This window comes from Acanthochromis polyacanthus, chromosome 17 (genome assembly GCF_021347895.1).
Source record: "Acanthochromis polyacanthus isolate Apoly-LR-REF ecotype Palm Island chromosome 17, KAUST_Apoly_ChrSc, whole genome shotgun sequence".
Lineage (NCBI taxonomy): Eukaryota > Metazoa > Chordata > Actinopteri > Pomacentridae > Acanthochromis > Acanthochromis polyacanthus.
Genome location: NC_067129.1, coordinates 26641190 through 26662238, shown reverse-complemented (window position 1 = coordinate 26662238; position 21049 = coordinate 26641190). Strand labels below are relative to the sequence as shown.

At 43.8% G+C, this 21049-nt stretch overlaps 1 protein-coding gene across 1 annotated transcript; it reads right to left on the bottom strand.

Annotated features, from left to right (window-relative positions):
• Window positions 1-15678: 15678 nt before the first annotated feature.
• Window positions 15679-20347, bottom strand: LOC127530584 (zinc finger MYM-type protein 1-like). Its single transcript, XM_051937718.1, has 2 exons — window positions 17330-20347; window positions 15679-16162 (listed from the first exon to the last, which is right to left on the bottom strand). The coding sequence occupies exon 1, from the start codon at window positions 19915-19917 to the stop codon at window positions 18151-18153; it is 1767 nt and encodes a 588-aa protein (XP_051793678.1). The 5' UTR covers window positions 19918-20347; the 3' UTR covers window positions 15679-16162; window positions 17330-18150.
• Window positions 20348-21049: the final 702 nt, after the last annotated feature.

Genomic DNA, 21049 nt, shown 5'->3' with positions numbered 1-21049 from the left:
CAGAGAACCCTGCTGTGGGGTGGGGTGGGGGGGTTCAACTCTCAACTCGGAAGAGTTTCTCCTGCATCCCAAGGGAGGTTGGGGACATGGATTCTGAGTGGTTGCGTGAAGTAGCTGACAGGTACGGTTGGCCAAAGAGCTGCAGCTGCGACAGTGTGGAAGCTAAAACTTGGGTGTAAAGCACTTTGAATGCCTTGTTGTTGAAATGTGCGATATAAATCCAATTTGCCTTGCCTTGCCTTGCCTTGGAGGAGTTCGGGGAGGCTATGGAGAATGATTTTCGGTTGGCCTCGAGAAAGTTCTGGAAAAACCGTTCAATGTCTCAGGAAGGGGAGGCAGTGCTTTATTCAGGCTGTGTACAGTTGGGGTGGAGAACTGTTGACTTGTACTGGGGACATTGTCGGGCTATGGAAGAGCACTTTGAGAAACTCCTGAATCCGGTAAACGTGTCCTCTGTGGAGGGAGGCAGAGCCTGAAGACTCGGGGAATCTTCATCCATATCCGTGACAGAGGTCGCCGAGGTAGTTAAGAAGCTCCTCAGTGGCACTGGGTGTGGACGAGATTCGCCCTGAGATGCTGAAGGCTTTGGACATTGTTGAACTGTCTTGGCTAACATGTCTCTACAATGTGGCGTGGACATCTGGTATGGTGCCTGTGGAGTGGCAGACCAGGGTGGTGGTTCCCATTTTCAAAAAGGAGGACCACAGAGTGTGTTCCAACTACCAGGATATCACACTTCTCAGCCTCCCCAGGAAGGTTTACTCTAGGGTGCTGGAAGGGAGGCTCCAACCGATTGTTGAACCTCAGATTCAGGAGGAACAATGTGGATTCTCTCCTGGTCACGGAACGGTGATCAAATCGTTACTCTCATGGAGCTGCTGAGGGGGTCATGGGATTCTACCTATCAGTCTACATGTGCTTTGTGGATCTAAAGAAGTCTGCAACCGTGTCCCCTGAGGGGCTCTGTGGGGGTACTGAGGGAGTATGGGTTACCCAGCTATCTGATAAGAGACATTCAGTTCCTGTACAACCAAAGTGAGAGCTGTGTCCTCATACTCAGCACAAAGTCAGACTCATTTCCAGTGGTTTTGGACTCCTCCAGGGCTGTCCCTTGTCTCTGATCCTGGTTGTGGTCTTCATGGATCTCAAGGATCAGCTGGGGAGAGGAGGTGTCTGGTTTGGGCACCTCAGGATGACATTTTTTCTTTTTGCAGATGATGTGGTTCTGTTTAGTTCTCAGACCTTCAGCAGCACTGGAGCGGTTTGTGGCTGAGTGTGAAGCGGTGGGGATATGGACCAGAACCTCCAAGTCAGAGGCCATGGTTCTCTGCTGGAAATGTCAGCAGTAAGAAGGTGTTTGTACTGAAACCGTCGTGGTGAAGAGGGAGCTGAGCCTGAAGGAGAAGATCTCAGTTTACCATCCATCTACGTTCCAACTCTCATCTGTGGTCATGAGCTCTGGGTAGTGACCCAAAGAATGAGGTCATGGATACAAGCGTCTGAAATGAGCTTCCTCTGTAGGGTGTCTGGACTCAGCCTTAGAGATAGGAGAGATCAGACATCTGAAGGGAGCTCAGAGTAGAGCTGCTGATCCTTCACCTCTGAAGGAACCAGTGGAGGTGGTTTGGATTCTGATCCTCCAGGGAGAGTTCCTTTGGAGTTTTTCTGAGCACGTCCTCCTGGGAGGAGAACCCAGGGGTAGACCCAGAACCGACTGGAGGGATTATATATCTCATCTGGCCCGGGAACGCCTCGTGATCCTCCAGGAAAGAGCTGGAAAGTGTTGCTGGGAGGAGGAACATCTGGAATGACCTGCTTCATCTGCTGCCTTCATGACCCTACCCCAGATAAAGAGAAGAAGATGGATGGATGGATGGATGGATGGATGTTCTATGTGTAATAGACAAATTAACAATCTCCATTTATTTAAGCATCATCTGGAAAGCAAAAACATGCTAAAGTTTTTTCTTTTTAAATTTAATTATAAATGAATTCAGGGTTAGGGGTTTCCAGCTGCAGCTGCATGAGTTGTGTTAGCTTCATTGGTAGCTTTAGCTTCATTAGCATCTTTAGGTTCAATAATGGCGCTAAGTTATTTTAGCTCTCCTAGCGTCTTTAGCAGCTGCAGCTTCATTAGCAGCATTGGCCTTATTAGCAGCTTTAGCTTCATTAATAGTTTTAAATTATTTTAGCTCTGTTAGCTTCATTAGCGGCTTTACCTTCATTAGCAGCACTAGCCTCATTAGCAGCTTAGCTTCATTAGCAGCTTTAGCTTCATTAGCAGCTTTAGCATCATTAGCAGCTTTAGCCCAATTAGCAGCTTTAGCTTCATTAGCAGCTTTAGCATCATTAACATCTGCAGCTGCATAGCTGTGTTAGCTCCATTAGCAGCTTTAGCATCATTAACAGCTGCATTAGCTGTGTTAGGTTCATTAGCAGCTTTAGCTTCAATAACTATGTGAGCTGCAGTAGGCATTCTAATGCTGCAATCATCAATGCGATCAAATAACGGATCAATAAATGTCTCTAAGTAACTCTGTTTGGTGTGTGAAGGTTTGCTGGGAGAAGCTCCGTCTCTGGACAAAAAGAGGGTGTGTCCCTAAAGGAGGGCATGGTCTCCACTGATGGACGATGTCAGACGAGGCGTGGCTTGAAAGAGCTCAAAGAAACAGAAGGAGTGGCCTCAATGCCCTCTGACCAATCAGATTACCACCACATCATGCAGTCAGAACCACTGGTAACCGAAGAGAAGCTCGATGAGACAGTGGGAGTCATTAGGTTTAAACAGTTCAGCGAAAAGTTTTGCTGTCTGTACAGAAATATAGTAATCAATAAATGCATTGTTAGATGATCAAATGATCAGGAAACTGCTGTTCTTAAGGAGTAATCAATAATCAAATGAAGCAGCTGAATGTGATGTAACACCAGAGGACTGTTCTGATCTTTAGCTATTTTATATAAACTGTCACAATGTGAGAACAATGACTGTGGTTGTTAATAAAGATATTGGACTATTTCTGAGTCTACTTTAGTTTCTTCAGTCAGAAGCAGAGTTGAGTTAGAAGGTAAACATCCTCCTTTAGAAGTTAAAGTCCTGAGTTAACCCTTTACGCTTCAGTGCGTAGTAGGTGTACCGCCGGCGGTACACCTACTAATTTGCATAGGAATTTCAAGAATGTCCGACGGCTGCAAACCCGATTATACAAACACTATACGCCGATGGAAAGCTTAGATTCTCGTGAATCCGCCGGTATAAACCACTTTCAGATGTGATTACCACAGCGGGTGAGAAAAACACATTTGTCCGACAACGAATATTCATTCCATCCGTTCTCTATACACGGCTTCAACACACACAGCGCGACTCACATTTCCGGGTTCATTATTACACACAGAAAAAAAGATTCCACAAAAAACGGCCATAATCCAACCTTTTACATCCAGATGACACAAGCCAGTAAACTATTTTGTCCAAAACATGTCCTGAAGTCGGTATAAAATCCATGAATAGGTCGTTTTCAAGGAAATGCACCTCGCGATGTGCGTCCAATATTCCCTGTATTTTTCGTCATTTTTTTTAAATTAAAAATAGAATATTAGCGATTTTTTGTACTGAAAACGGCTGGAATTGACTGAAGCTTAAAGGGTTAAAGGAAGGAAATGCCATTTTCTGCTATAGCAGCACCCTGGTAGGACCAACTTCTGATAATAAGCAATGAAAACTTGGTTCTGCAGAAAAATGCAACAGCAAATACTCTGCTAAGAACAATGATAGCCACAGCTAATAGAAACGGGGAAAATGAGGAAGCAAGCACAGCTAAGTAGCTTCATCACTAGCAGTGTAGCTCAGAAAGCTAACAGCGATATGGAAGAGGAAAACGGAGGTGTCCTAAGAGGAGCAGAAACTAGACTGAAGGTAATTAACGACATGAAGTCTGAGTTCTCCAAACTCGATAGAATGATGCCCTTCCTGGAATGAGGAAAGAGATATGGGACTGAAAGAGTGTCACAATCCGAGCTACAGATATCAGCGGCTAATCTGAGAGCGAAAGTTCAAACACTGGTGGCCTCCAACAAAGCTTCAGACCTGGAGATGAGGTCAGTAAATAACTTGGTGAACCTGAAAGAGGGGACTAAAGGACCAGAGCCATGCTGATTTCAGAAAAATAGATCCCATAAGTACTGAAGATCAAAAACCAAATAGTTCTGGAGAGAGCGCATCGGGTCAGACAGAAGAGGGATGCTAACTCCCCATCCTGAAAGCTAGTAATGAAGTTCCTCAACCATAGGACCAAACTGTAGGTGATCTGTGCTGCCCAGGTGAACAAAGATATTAAATACAAGAACTCTGATCTGTCTGAGGAGATTTGCAAGCAGAGGAAAGAATACGACGTGGTCCATCAGCAGAACCTAAAGATCCAACACTGATTCATCCAGTTAGACTCCTGCTAGCATATAAAGAACCAGAACCTGACCACTCATGACTAGTTGAAGTAACCCAATCAATATGTCTTTGAGTAGAACACTGGTTGCAGATTGGTGTTTATTTTAGAATCAGGAAGTGCAGCAGAGCATTTCCTGTTGAGTTTATTTTAGAGAGTGGTAGACTAACCCTCACAATGGAGCAGTCAGTGGAGATAACTGGAGGTAGAATCTGTAGGAGGAATGTTTTCACTCAGGGTGGTGGATGTGGGCTGTAGCATCCACTGTAGTTCAGCTCCTTTAAAGAGTAAAAGTTGCATCAGATGGAGATCTAAAGTACTTTATTAGTACAAAGAGTAAAGCTTAAATTCATATCATGGAACTGCAGGTTTACACAAACTTCAGAAAATTAAGCAGGTTAGGAATGAACTTAATGATTTGGATTCTAAAATCGTATTCCTACACTGTAACAAATTACTATAAAAATGCAGCCAAATTGCAACAGTAGTGTACGTTTATTTTATTTTATTTTTTCCCCCGTCGAATTGCGACCTTATCACGGTGGAGGGGTTTGAGTGTCTCGGTGATCCTAGGAGCTATGTTGTCCGGGGCATAAGCCCCTGGTAGGGTCTCCCAAGGCAAACTGGTCCTGGATGAGAGACCAGACTAAGAGCGATTCAGAAGACCCCAATGAAAACAGTCAATGGTGAAGCCGCTACCTCGCCCGGGTTAGGGAAACGGGGGCCTTCCCCTGGAGCCAGGCCTGGGGGGGGAACTCGCAAGAGAGCGTCTGGTGGCCAAGCCTTGGGGTCCCGTGGGACTCGGTCGGGTACAGCCCGAAGAAGTAACACAGGGCCACCACCCAGTAGGCCCACCACCTACAGGGCAGGAAGTTGGGGTCGGGTGCTATGTACACCAGGCAGTAGGCAGGAGCGGGCGCCTGGGCGTGCCGCCCCCTGGTGGTGTAGACTAACTCTGGGGATGTGGAACGTCACCTCACTGGCGGGGAAGGAACCTGAGCTGGTGCGGTAGGTGGAGCGATACCGGATAGATATAGTTGGGCTCACCTCCACGCACAGCAAGGGTTCTGGAACCAGAATCCTGGAGAGAGGTTGGACTCTCTCCTACTCCAGAGTTGCCCAAAGTGAGAGGTGCCGGGCGGGTGTGGGGATACTCACGAGCCCCGGCTGAGCGCCGCTTTGTTGGAGTTCTCCCCGGAGAACAAGAGGGTCGCCTCTCTGCAACTTCGTGTTGCAGAGGGGAAAACTCTGACTGTTGTCTGTGCGTATGCGCCAAACAGCAGTTCGGAGTATTCGGCCTTCTTGGAGTCTCTGGGTGGTGTCCTGGAAGGGGTACCGCCCGGGGATTCCATAGTTCTCCTGGGAGACTTCAACGCTCACGTGGGCAACGATGGAGAAACCTGGAGGGGGGTGATTGGGAGGAACGGCCTGCCTGATCTGAACCCGAGTGGTGTTTTGTTATTGGACTTCTGTGCTAGTCATGGTTTGGCCATAACAAACACCATGTTCGAGCATAAGGTTGCTCATAAGTGTACTTGGTACCAGAGCACCTTAGGCCAAAGGTCGATGATCGACTTTATAGTCGTATCGTCAGACCTGCGGCCGCATGTTTTGGACACTCGGGTGAAGAGAGGTGCAGAGCTGTCAACTGATCACCACCTGGTGGTGAGTTGGATCCGATGGCGGGGAAGACTGCCGGACAGACCTGGCAAACCCAAACGTGTAGTGCGGGTGAACTGGGAACGTCTGGCAGAGGGCCCTGTTCGTAGAGTTTTTAACTCCCACCTCCGGAAGAGTTTCTCCTGCATCCCGGGGGAGGTTGGGAACATGGAGTCTGAGTGGTCCATGTTCAAAACCTCCATTGCAGAAGCAGCTGCTAGGAGCTGTGGTCTGAAGGTCACTAGTGCCTGTCGTGGCGGCAATCCAAGGATTGGTTGACACCAGCAGTGAGGGAGGCTTCAGGCTGAAAAAGGAGACTTTTTGATCCTGGTTGGCTCAGGGGTCTCCCGAAGCAGCTGACAGGTACCGGTTGTCCAAAAGGGCGGAAGCTGTGGCGGTTGTGGAAGCAAAAACTCGGGTGTGGGAGGAGTTCGGGGAGGCCATGGAGAAGGACTTTCGGTCGGCCTCGAGGAAGTTCTGGAAAACCGTTCGACGCCTCAGGAAGGGGAGGCAGGGATTTGCTCAGGTTGTGCACAGTCGGAGTGGAGAACTGTTGACCCGTACTGGGGATATCGTCGAGCGGTGGAAAGAGCACTTCGAGGAACTCCTGAACCCGGTAAACACGTCCTCTATGGAGGAGGCAGAGCCTGAAGACTCGGGGGGATCTTCATCCATATCGGTGGCAGAGGTCGCCGAGGTAGTTAAGAAGCTCCTCAGTGTCAAGGCGCCTGGTGTGGACGAGATTCGGCCTGAGATGCTGAAGGCTCTGGACATTGTTGGACTGTCCTGGTTGACACATCTATACAATGGCACGTGGGCATCAGGTACAGTGCCTGTGGAGTGGCAGACCAGGGTGGTGGTCCCTATTTTCAAAAAGGGGGACCAGAGAGTGTGTGCCAACTACCGTGGTATCACACTTCTCAGCCTCCCCGGGAAAGTTACTCTAGGGCGCTGGGAAGGGAGGCTCCAACCGATTGTGGAACCTCGGATTCAGGAGGGGCAATGCGGATTCCGTCCCGGTAGTTGGAACAGGGGACCAGCTCTTTACCCTTGCGGAGCTGGCTGAGGGGGTCATGGGAGTATGACCTGCCAGTCTACATGTGTTTTGTGGATCTGGAGAAGGCCTATGACTGTGTCCCTCGAGGGGCTTTGTGGGGGGCACTGCAGGTGTATGGGGTCCCGGGCTCGTTGCTACGAGCCGTTCGGTCCCTGTATGACCAAAATGAGAGCTGTGTCCGCATACTCGGCACTAAGTCAGACACGTTTCCGGTGGGGGTTGGACTCCACCAGGGCTGCCCCTTGTCTCCAATCCTGTTTGTGGTTTTCATGGACAGGATTTCAGGGCGCAGTCATGGTGGGGAGGGTTTTCGGTTTGGGAGCCTCAGGATCGCATCTCTGCTTTTTGCGGATGATGTGGTTTTATTGGCGTCCTCAGACCATGACCTTCAGCACGCACTGGAACAGTGTGCAGCCGAGTGTGAAGCGGCAGGGATGCGGATCAGCAAGTCTGAGGCCATGGTTCTCTGACGGAAACCGGTGGGTTTCTCCCTCCAGGTTGGGGAAGAGTTGCTTCCCCAAACGTAGGAGTTCAAGTATCTCGGGATCTTGTTCACGAGTGATGGGAAAATGGAGCGAGAGGTGGACAGACGGATTGGTGCGGCATCAGCAGTAATGCGGGCGTTGTACTGGTCCGTCGTGGTGAAGAGGGAGCTGAGCCGTAAGGTCAAGCTCTCGATTTACCAGTCCATCTATGTTCCAACCCTCACCTATGGTCATGAGCTTTGGGTAGTGACCGAAAGAACAAGACCGCGGATACAAGTGGCCGAAATGAGCTTCCTCCGTAGGGTGGCTGGAATCAGCCTTAAAGATAGGGTGAGGAGCTCAGACATCCGGAGGGAGCTCGGAGTAGAGCCACTGCTCCTTCGCATCGAAAGGAGCCAGTTGAGGTGGTTTGGCCATCTAATTCGGATGCCTCCAGGGAGACTTCCTTTGGAGGTTTTCCGAGCACGTCCGCCTGGGAGGAGACCCCGGGGTAGACCCAGAACTCGCTGGAGGGATCCCCCAGGAAGAGCTGGAAAACGTCGCTGGGGGGAGGGACGTCTGGAGCGACCTGCTTTGCCTGTTGCCTCCGCGACCCGGCATCGGATAAGTGGAAGAAAATGGATGGATGGATGGATGGATGGATGGTGTATGTTTTTTCCAAAATACGGTTAACATAGTGCCAAATGTGAAACATTTTTTGGAGCAAAAGACCAATGACGGACAGGTCCATCAAAACATGTCAGGTAGATTTTTGACAAAATTATGTGTCTGATTGTAGAAAAAAGGTTAAGACAAAGAAGAATGACAGTTGACAGTAGGCTGCTGTAATATAACGGTGGTGGATGCAGTATTTTTTTGGAGTGAGCCACATGGCACAAAAGACTTTCAAATCAGCATTGATCCTCCCTCTCAGCAACCACGACAAAAAGTTAGTAACAACTTTTCGGTATTTGAAACTTGGATTGTGAACCTGGTAACTGAATTTGTGAGCTATGTTTCATCTATCCATCCATCCATCCTCTATACACGCTTTATCCTCACTAGGGTCATGGGGGGGTGCTGGAGTCTATCCCAGCTGACTCGGGTGAAGGCAGGTGACACCTGGACAGGTCGAGCTATGTTTCATTTATGCTTAATTTGCATAATCCAAGCACGCAGGGTAGGCCTACTGCACAAGAGAGCATATTAGATGGTGTGTATTTAGCAGGAAAGTTCAGATACTTAAACATTATTTTCTGAAGGTAACCGGGCATCTGCTTACAGGTCTAGTTTCAAATTTATGTCCTAATATATTCAATTCAATTTTTTGGTTGCTTTTGTGAAGCCAAGTTATGTACAACCCTACTAGCATCAGCAAATGTTAATTGCTAGTATAAGTTGCTGCAGTATTTGTGGTGTTTTCCCCTCTTTTGGGTAAAAAGTGAAAAACACTTTACAGCTCGCTAACTGCTGAAGTTGCATTTTATTATTTTTCAGCTTTGTCTAAGAGGAATTGTTGATTTCATTGGTGGAAACCAGACATCGTGAAATGTAAGTTATATTCTTAACACAACATACCATTTAGTCGTTCGCCACTTTTTGTCATTCTAGACTTGTAAAGTAAATTTGAGATTTAAGTTTTTACAGTGTTTGACAGGTTACAATTTATTTTGTACTGAATGCAGTGAACATACAAAATGAAAACATGGCAACATTTGCTCCAAGACCTGTAGTAACAAAAAGAAGAGAGATCCGAGGCACTCCGAGTTCCTAAAAGCCCTTTAATAATTCATGGACGGCAGTTTACGGGTTTCGGCCACGACACAGACACATCAAAATATAATACAGCAATAGGGCACAGGTGTGCCTACTAATGAAATAACAACATTTAAAAAAATTGACAATAAAGAGACCAGAAGAAAGATAGCCTAGCCGCGCTAGACAACCCACGGCAACAAATTTAATTCTCTGCCAGGGTGGGTCTAGTTACCCTCCATAAGGCTCGAGGCTGGATTCTCCTAAAACTGGCCGACCAATCACCATGAAGTGTAGAGTCAGAAGGCGGGCATAACTATAGTGACGACAGAGGCGCGACGATTCTGACAGAAACAACCAGCGCACAATAAACAGTTATCTTTCGACTCGGCTTTGGCCACAGCCCTTAAAGATTTGAAGCTAAAATTCAACTTGAAAGATAAACAAAGGACGGCACTGAAGTGTTTCATTGAGAAGAAAGACGTATTTGGACTATGCCGACAGGATAGGGCAAATCCTTATATACCAGTTGGCTCTGCAACTCCGCCTGGTTGGGAAGCTAATGGGACTTAGCCCACAAATCCGGCCGTGCTCTGGAAACTACGTCAGCCTAATGTTGGTTCGTAGCCTATTGGTTGTATACTTACCCCAATTGCTGCAGAGGGATTTGATAGACAACCTTTTAGCCCGCTCCCTCCTGTCGAGCTTCTCCCTATGACCCTTGTGTCGTCAGAAACATGGTATAGCATGGCTAGGCTAGAAGAAAGGGTTAATCATAGACAATACCATGTTTCCACAGCGCCCTATAAATGGAACCGTTGTGTACAGCATAAGATAAATCTACAACGCCCCTCAACCTGAAGGAATAGAGAATAGTGGTCCTCACAGTACATCACTAACAGGCAGTGCAATAACAAGAAAGTCAATATTCATAAAAACACCGAAAAGTCCACCTCCTCATTGAGGCCTGGAAACACAGTGGCTTTTAGAGTCTCAATCCGAACTCCAACAGACATATTCCGTCCAATTTGTGTCAGGGAGAACGGGAGGCTTTACAATGGCTCAGAAACAAGGAAGACATCATAATCAGAAAGCGGACAAGGGGAGCTACTGTGGTGTGGGGTAAAGCATCAATATATACAAGAGGCCCTTAGACAACTCAGACACTATTACAGCCCTCTCACAATCAGCCCCATTTCACAGATTAGACATGATCTGCTATGCATCCTGGACAATGCCTTAGAGCACAACTGGATTAATTCCGATGAGTACAAGTTTTTGTCACCCACCAGTACTAAAATGGCTACTTTTTAATTATTGCCAAAAATTCACAAAAATCTCCATGATCCTCCAGGAAGATGATCATAAACAGAATCGATACCATTACTGAGCCCGCATCAAAAATATATTGATTTTTACATTAAGCCTTTGACACAGTCCCTGGACTCATATCTACAGGACACAAACCATGTTTTTAAATATCCTTGGCGAAATTAACTACAGTTCTAATTATTTTCTTGTCACTATGGACGTGGAGGCACTGTATACAAACATTGACCACTCTGGGGGCCTCCAGGCTTTACAACAATATTTACAAAAAGGCCTGATAATCAAAACCCTCCCACTGACTTTATTGTTAATCTGACTCGCTGGACGTTGAATATAATATCTTCTTATTTCAGGATAAGCTATACAGACAAATAAAAGGGATTGCAATGGGCGCTGCGTATGCACTGAACTACGCTGGCCTCTTTTTAGGATTCTGGAAGAACGGTATGTGTTGAATCCCGCAAATTCCTTCAGACAGTACATTCACTTCTATGGCAGATACATAGATGACCTATTTTTTGTCTTCTCTGGCTCTGCTCAACAGTTAAAGGACTTCCACCATTACCTAAATGGCACCAATTCTAACATCAAATTGACCCTGGAGTTCAGTCAGACGTCTATCAATTTTCTGGATCTGAATGTCTACGTCGACACGGATGGATCTCTCTGTACCACAATCTACAGAAAACCAACAGACAGAAATACTATCCTCAGAGCTGACACTTTCCACCCATCCAGCCTTATTTCCAACATTCCCCTTGGACAGTTCCAGAGACTCAAGCGCACATGTAATATAGACTCAGAATTTCAGAAACAATCAAATTACATGTACAGGCGCTTCAAACAAAGAGGCTACAGCAACAAAACATTAAATCAAGCACTTTTGAAAACTAAATCTATTGAAAGAACACATCTCGTCAAGCCTAAGCCCAGGCAAAGGGGTGATTACAGCATATTCTGCACTCTCCAATACAGCAGTCAGTCGTACAAAATTAAAAGGATCATTCAGCGGAATTGGGATATCCTTCAGAGCAATCCCTCCATTTCTCCAGTCTTCTCCAGACTTCCACAATTTGCGTTTAAAAGGGCATCTACACTCAGAGATAAACTGGTAAAAAACTATCTTCCTGCTATCAAACCACAGACATTTCTTCAAAAACCCATGGGAACTTACCAGTGTGGATCCTGTAACCATTGTTCACACATCAACAAATCCACCACCTTTAAGGACTCATCTGGAGTCAGAACATTTCACTGTAAACACTTTGCTAATTGTAATTCTACTCATGTCGTATACCGTTTGGACTCCAAATGCGGTTGTTTCTATATAGGACTTACCAAAAGGAGACTGTTAGACAGATTCTCAGAGCACAAATATGCAATAAGGACTGTAAATCTCAATTACCTGATTGCCAAACATTTCAAAAATTCCATTTGTTGTAACCCCAACCAGCTCACTGTGATGGCAATTGAAGTAATCCCCAAAACCAACAGAGGTGGTGACAGACTAAGAACTTTGGCACAAAGAGAAACTTTTTGGATTGAGACTCTAAAAGCTACTGTGTTTCCAGCCTCAATGAGGAGGTGGACTTTTCAGTGTTTTTATGAGTATCTGACTTTCTTGTTATTGCACTGCCTGTTAGTGATGTACTGTGTAGATTCTATTCCTTCAGGTTGAGGGGCGTTGTAGATTTATCTTATGCTGTACACAACGGTTCCATTTTAAGGGCGCTGTGGAAACATGGGTATTGTCTATGATTACCTCTTTCTTCTGGTCTCTTTATTGTCAATGTTTTTAAACTTTGTTATTTCATTAGTGATGTCTTGTTTTAGGTGATGTGGTCATGTGACCTGGTTTCAGCCCTTATTAGGTACACCTGTGCCCTGTTGTTGTATTATGTTCTGATGAAGGCTGTGTAGTGGTCGAAACGCGTAAACTGCCCGTCCATGAATTGACTGAATAGCAGTAACATGATTGTTGTGCTAGGTCATAATGATGATGGCTTATCAGTTGGAAAATCAACCAAAGGATTGTTTGTAATAACACTGCAGTTTATTTTATCACTGAGAAACATCAGGCTACTCATCTTCCCTACATTGGTGCTTATCATGTCACACCCATGCCAAAATCCTGCTGCTGTGTCAAACAAGAAGACCTGTTTGATTTATACCCACGCCCTGAATATATCGTTTGGGGTATGTCGCTGCTAATCTTGCACCATTCTGTCCCTACTTTCTAGATCAATGTCATCCTTAGGTGAGGCTATAAGGGACATCATCCTCAGGGCGTTGCCCAGTGTGTCTAAGGAAATCCAGCAGAAGCTTGTTTCCATACTTCAAAGCTCTGGAGTTGAATGTGTAGATGACCTGAAGTATGTAGAACAAGAGGACATCAAAGAGCTGTTGCCTGTTATTCAGCAACGAAAACTGCTGGAGATATTTAAATTGGGTAATTATTACAAATGTTTTGGACATCATGTTTTGTTACCTGTAAATAGTTATAGAGTAAGTTTTCCAACATATTATGTCCACCTATGACCTAAAAATATTGTTTTATCACTATCATAAGGAAAGAAAAATGGAAGCAAGGTGAAAATTAAACTCCTCCTTTTGTGGGCTAAGGCAATGATTTTTTTTTTTTTACAATTTTTCTTTTATTTCTTATTTGTCATTTATTATTTATTTTCTTGTCATTTCTCTCTTGCTTTAATTGCTTATAGTGATTGCATATTTTTTCCTGATGATATATAAATGGTTGCCTGGAGATACTGCCAACTACTCTTCAGATTAGCGCCCTGTTCCATCAGTTTTGAAATGTGTAAATGTGTAATGTGAGAAGATCTGTACGATCGAAACATTGCACAACAAGAGTAGATTTTTAAAAAATGCCTGGTAAACAAACAAGTGACAAATATTTCAGATTTGTTGGTGTGTAGTAGTTTTTTTTAGGATGAATGAATCCTTTACTCAAAATTACTTAAACCTGCATGTAAGTATATTGTAACGTTCAGAGATTTGTCAATATGTTTGTTTTTTGTTGTTTCAGGAACTACCACCACGGCTTTTGATTTGTTGGATCATAATATTTTATTAGATAAATTAACATTGTATGGATTTACATCATCAGCTGTGAAATGGGTTGAAAGTTATCTTTGTGATCGAGAGTATAAGGTTTATTTTAATGGAAGTTATTCTGAGGTTGGACTGATGGACTGTGGTGTGCCCCAGGGCAGTTGTCTGGGACCTTTGTTATTTTCTATTTTTACCAATGATTTTTCGTTGGTGTTACAATATGCAACCATGGCTATTTATGCAGATGACACAACAGTATATGCATCTGCACAAACTGTAGGTCAACTGAATAGCATCTCAAATGATGAAATGGCTTCCATTACACAATGGATTCAAGATAATAAATTAATTATTAATACTGGGAAAACAAAATGCATGGCAATAGGTTCTATACTCAATATGAGAAATGCACCCAGGCTTCACTTAATTCAAGGAAGTAAATTAATAGAACAAGTAGAGGAAGCAAAATTATTAGGTGTAGTAGTAGATTCTAAATTGTCCTGGACCAGTCAAGTTAATCATTTATTAAAGAAAATGGGGTGAAGTATGGGAACCATTAAATACTGTAGAAAATACATTCCTCAGTGGTTGACCAAACAGCTAGTTCAATCATTAGTACTGTCCTATTTAGACTTTGCCTGGGGACCAGACAGCCTTTATATTGTGTATTACAAATACACATAAAGTCAGTCTGGAACTGCTCCATTGAACCAAATGTAGCCCAGAGGCGGGACTGCCGATCACAGCTTGAATTGGAGAGAGCCAATCAGCGTAACACATGTGTGACGCAATCACTAAGCGACCTAACAATTGGCTTTCCGCCATGATGTTTTGTAGTTTTAACAGCTTCCTTCGCCGTACAGGGGTCCTGAGGAAAATCTAAGCTCTCCCTTTCAACAGTGGAGGGCAGCATTACGCATTCTATCGTACAGTCTGCCGGAATTAAAAATACATCCTTTTTAAAAAGAAAAGCTTTAAGAGCTGCTTCTTGTTGAGGTTTTAAGGACAAATTCAGCCCGTGCAAAACAGAGGAAAGCGCACGAGAGAAACCTCGCTCTGTTGCGGTCGCATCGTTAACTCTGGTGCTCTGATTGGTTCGGTCTGATCTGCTCGGAGCTTGACAACCTGTCAAAATGTGTCAATGGAGGAGGGCTAGACCGTATTCCCGTATATCCCTTATAACGGGAATACAGTCTAGCTAAGCTAGGCTAATTTAGACTATGCATCAGTCATTTGGTCTAATACGAGTGAAAATAATTTACACAAGTTACAAGTAGCTCAAAACAGGGCAGCACGGATTGTGTTAGGTTGCCCTTATAGAGCTAACGTAACAACAATGCATAATAACTGGACCTGGCTGACAGTTAAGTGCAGATTTAAGTACTTTTTAATAACATTTATTAGAAATGTTATTGTTTCAAAAATGCCAAAAATTATTCATTGTAAATTAGAATTTTTTCAGGTATTCATAATTATAATACACGCCAAGCAAGTGAAACAAGGTGTCTACTGCCTCCGAGCAGAACAAATCAAAATCAATGAACTGTGAGTTATCGAGCCATGATTGCATGGAATGCTTACCTAGATTTCTTATTGCAGAGAACAACTAAATTTGTTTTCAAAAGAAATTGAAACTTTTTCTGGTTACACAATAATGGACAGAAAAGAAATACTAAAGTGAACTTACAATGAATGTAATATGACTTGTTATCATTGTTAACATTGTAATATGCAGCTATGTTTTTGTATTTTTGTTTCTCTTGTCTTCAGATTTTCTCATTGAGCTCTTGGTGGCTTTTTTGTTAAATTGAATGATAGGTGTGTAGAAGGATGTAGGTGTGTGTGATCAAGCGGCTCGAGCGGTGGAAGAACAGTGGTACAAAGGCAGGCGGAGGCAGCATTTGAGTGGTCGACTTCTTTTCTTTTTTTTCCTTCTTTATTTTCCAAATGTGCAAAAATACAAAATATCAAAGTGCAAGTGCAAAAAGTGCAGGTGCGTTGGAGGGCAGGAGCAATGGCTTCTCCAGCAGCAGAACGCAGAACAACCAGACAGACAAACCGTTTTTCTTGAATGAGGGGAACAGCCTCCTCTAATACTGGTCTGCTCAACAGGAATAAACCAATAAAACTCTGGAGGTAGATCACCTTATCCTTAGCTGTTAAAACCTAAGTTAAAACTCTCCAACATAAACCAAAACCCAGAATAAAGTAAACAAAAAATAACTAATGCAAACTAACCCAACTAAACCCACCAAACTTAATCCAACAACACAATATAAAGTTAAAACTATTGCAGCCACCCCTTCCGTATCCCTCCCCTTGGTCCAGTCCGGAACAGTCTATTGGGCATCTGGCTCCCCGGGGACTCTTTTGGCCAGACGCACCTGGACACAAGAGGAAACGGTAGGTTAACTGCACAGACCACTCACTCACACACACACCTCCACGACACTCAATACATTCACCGCATGCACACCACACTAAGAGAACCACCAATTTAAATTATCTCACAATATTGTACATTCCAATCTAAATTATCCTGTCACCTCTGCAGACCCGGCCGCCGCCATCACCCAAGGTGACGCCACCGGACCGGACCCACGGCCAACCTCAATAAAAATGCTTGGTTAATAAAATATTTAAAACCGACAATCGTGTACAAATTATTTACCAATTAGCTTTCTCAAAGTGTTGGGTGCATTAACACGCTAACTGAATGCATAAAGTGTCATGTGCAATGTGCAAACATACGTGACGGACGGCCCTGTTCGTCACAGTGTGCGTGTGTGTGTGTGTGTGTGTGTGCGTGTGTGTGTGTGTATAATAAAAAGTGCATTGTTTGCAATGAATATGAGAAAGACCCCAGGAAGAATAGCCTCTGAGCTGTGTCAGAGGCTAATGGGGTTCTTAATAAACAAACAAACAAACAAACCATCACACTTAATACCCAGGCCTCTCTTAAGTTCTTCGTCCCCTGTCCCCAATGTGTCATCTGCTTCTACAACCTCACTGTCCACCCTTTCATCCCCCACAAGCTCATGCTGTTCATCCTCACAGCACGATCAAAGCAGCGCTGGTTCAGCAAACATGCTAAAGTCATGGCCTGAAACATTTCAAGTCCCATGGGACAAAATGCCACAGGAGACCCAGAAAACTATTTCAAATGGCACAAAACCAGCAGATGGTGCGAACATATAAGACACGTTACTGTGAAGAAGAGGATCTGCTCCCGGGACACTCTACGGCGTTTTACGTGCCGACAGAATATTCTCACACCATTGCTATCACTGTTTACATTCCTCTGTGAGCGCATGCAGACACTGTGTGTGACATCATTCACTCCGTGGTGTCCAGAGTACAAACACAGCACCCCGAGGCCTTCATGCTCATTTCTGGGGGTTTCAATCATGTTTGACTGGACAATACACTGCAGGACTTCTATCAGTTTGTGGACTGCCCCACCAGGCTGAACATCCATCCATCCATCCATCCATCCATCCATCCATCCATCCATCCATCCATCCATCCTCTATACATCGCTTCATCCTCACTTGGGTCATGGGGGGTGCTGGAGTCTATCCCAGCTGACTGAAGGCAGGGGACTATGGGGTGCAGTGGCGTAGCTGGGATGTATTCCACATGGGTTTCCATGTGTGTCGAAGGGGCCCGCATGTTTGGCATGCCGCATTGCACACAAGAATAGAGGACAGAAAAAAAGTCAAAAAAGTGCATCACCATGACCATGACAGAATTGTAATAACCACCTTGTTTTATTGTCAACAACAAAATAAAGATAAATAATAAGAAAATAAAATAAAATGTAAAATACTGAATACAACCTCTCATTACAGGCACTATTTGAGGAGTGTTTTTCTTTTTTCATTCTTGCAAATGAATCAATAACCTTGTCAAAGTTAGTCTTCTCAGACATCTCTCGCTCAGTAAAAAGTAAAGCGAGGCTTGAGAGGCGAGACTCGCTCATTTTTGAGCGCAGATAGGTTTTGATCATTTTAAGGCGACCTAAAGTGTGCTCTGCCTGTTCACTGCTTATTAGAACAGTGAGATATATCCTATATAATGTTTCCATGTTAGGATAAGCTCTGTGCAAGTCATTTGCAATCATGAAGGGCAGAATCTCAGCAGTGAAAAGCCCTGCTTCATCAGGGAACATGCCCTTGAAAACATCTCTAAAAGCAGAATATTCATGAGCAAGACTTTCTGCATCCTCCAGATCTTCTGAATAAAACTGGAAGTTCATTTATCCTCTCAGTCGATTTGTAGTCAAAAACGTGTTTTTCATTAAGGGCTTGAAATTTAGCAGCTGTGTTGTGAAGGTCTGCAAAACGTGTCACAAATTGTTGGTCAAACACATCTAAAATGTAATAAAATGTCTCCACTTTAAAACGTGTCCTCCTGTCAGATACAGGCTCATCTGTGGGGAGTTCATCTGCAAAACGTTTTCTTGTTTGAACTCTAACCTCCTGAACTCAGTGGATGTGTCACATTCTTTTGCTTGTTCCTTTGCAAATGCCTCAATATTATTAAAGCCCTCTTCAGATCTTAAACCTCTCAAAGCATTGGCACAGCTGTCAATTTGATCAATTGCAGCATTTAAATCAATCGATTCTTTCTGAAGGTAGTTTGACAGAGAATATGTTTTTCCTAACAAAGTGTTCCAGAAATTGAGCATGAACATGAACTCAAATATGTTAAGTGTGGCTAGCAGTCCTTTTGCATCTGCTACAGCTCTTGGCTCTGAGCGTGCATCATCAATAATTATTTCAAGTGCAGCTATGATTGCCGGCATATTCTGCATCACGGCATCAGTGGCGTGCTTTCGCGATGCCCACCTTGTATCACTGAAACGTTTCAATGTTAGAGCTGTATCCTGAATCATTTTGTCCTGTTGTTTTGTCAGTATTCTGTAACGAGGTAAACTCAATGTTAAAAAGCAATACAACTGTTCAAGGGTACCAAAGAACAGTTTTCCAGTAGTGCATGATGTTGCAGAATCAAGCAGAATGAGGTTTAGATTATGGGCACAACAGTGCACATACAGAGCCTGAGAGCTACATGAGTCTTTCACTCTCTTTTGAAGGCCTGATATGTGACCAGACATAGTTTTGGCACCATCATAAGCTTGTCCTCGCATATTGGAAGCGTTAAGTCTGAGTTCTTGGAGCGCTTTAATCAGTGAATCATGAAATGATTCGGCACTTCCACTGGACAGCTCATCAAACTTAATGAACCTCTCAACACTTTTACCACTCTCATTCACATAGCGTATGGACAATGAAAACTGATCCACTCTAGAAATATCAATTGTTGAATCAGCAATGACAGAGTAGAAAAAAGCATCCTTAATTTCTTTTACGATCATTTGCAGCGTTTCATTGCCAAGGCATGTGATAATCTCATTTTGAGATTCTGGACTTATGTATTTATAGCCCCTGTTGAGTTCACTGATGTGGTTATCGATAATAGTGTCATATTTTGCCAATAGTTTTAACAGTTCGAGAAAGTTTCCCTCATTAACAGTTGGAGCTCCTAGGCCAGCATATTCTCTATGTCCCCTAAAGGGAAGGCCTTGATTAGCTAAAAACAGAGTAAGGTCCACTAGCCTTTTTAGTACTCTCCTGTTTTTCTCAATGGTCAGTCGTTCTGCCTGCACAAGTCCTGCAATGACAGTTTTATCCTGAGTAATGCGATATTTAGTAATGAATAAGGTCTTCTCTGCCTTGCGGTGCCTTGCTAACTCTTCATGGTGCTTTATCCTATCCATTCCTTTGTGGTATGCATCAAAGCCTTTGTTGGGGTCAGACCAAATGGTTTGGTCACCCTTCTCTGCAAAAAGCCAACAACAAAACCAAAACATCTTGGCTGAAAGACGAGAATACACCAGCCAGTGTCTATCTGTACTGACCTTGCCACTTGTGTTTTTGTACCAGTGTATTTTGAACTTTTCGTTGCATGAATTAGCCACAAAATCTGAAAAGTTATCTTTTAACCCAGGTTGGCATGGACCATGTTGAACAAGGGCTCTGACTTTTGCCTTGCTCAGTCTCATCTTTAAAAAGAAATGGATCTGAGGGATATTCTTGGCTGTAGTCCAGTAGTGGCTCGTCTGTGGCTGCCTCATCCTCGGTTCCCATATCCTGCACAAAAATATGCGGAGATATATTATTTAATTGTTTGCTTTCTTTTTTGCAGGTACTGTTTCAACATGTTTTTGACCCAGCAACAAAGTTAAAAAAAAAAAAAAAGAATTACCTCTTCCCATCCTCATCATCAAAGTCATCCAAATGAAATCCCTCTTCATCCTTGCTGACCGCCACCTCCTCTTTATCCAGCACTGCCTCACTTTCATGCTCTTCCTCAATATTTCCTTAATAATAAATGTGATAATAAAGCCTATGGATTTTATTTTTATTGACAAAGAAAATTAATGATTTATAATGTATGTCTTTTCTGTCTGTACCCTGAACAATTATCTGGACTACACATACACACGTGGACAAAATTGTTGGTACCCCTCAGTTAAAGAAGGAAAAACCCACAATTCTCACTGAAATCACTTGAAACTCACAAAAGTAACAATAAATAAAAATTTATTGAAAATTAAATAATCAAAATCAGCCATTACTTTTGAATTGTTGATTAACATAATTATTTAAAAAAACAAACTAACGAAATAGGGCTGGACAAAAATGATGGTACCCATAACTTAATATTTTGTTGCACAACCTTTTGAGGCAATCACTGCAATTAAACGATTTCTGTATTTGTCAATGAGCGTTCTGCAGCTGTCAACAGGTATTTTGGCCCACTCCTCATGAGCAAACAGCTCCAGTTGTCTCAGGTTTGATGGGTGTCTTCTCCAAATGACATGTTTCAGCTCCTTCCACATATGTTCAATGGGATTCAGATCTGGGCTCATAGAAGGCCACTTTAGAATAGTCCAACGCTTTTCTCTCAGCCATTCTTGGGTGTTTTTGGCTGTGTGTTTTGGATGGTTGTCCTGTTGGAAGACCCATGACCTGCGACTGAGACCAAGCTTTCTGACACTAGGCAGCACATTTCTCTCCAGAATGCCTTGATAGTCTTCAGATTTCATCGTACCTTGCACACTTTCAAGACACCCTGTGCCAGATGCAGCAAAGCAGCCCCAAAACATTAGTGAGCCTCCTCCATGTTTCACCGTAGGGACAGTGTTCTTTTCTTCGTACGCTTGGTTTTTGAGTCTATGAACATAGAGTTGATGTGCCTTACCA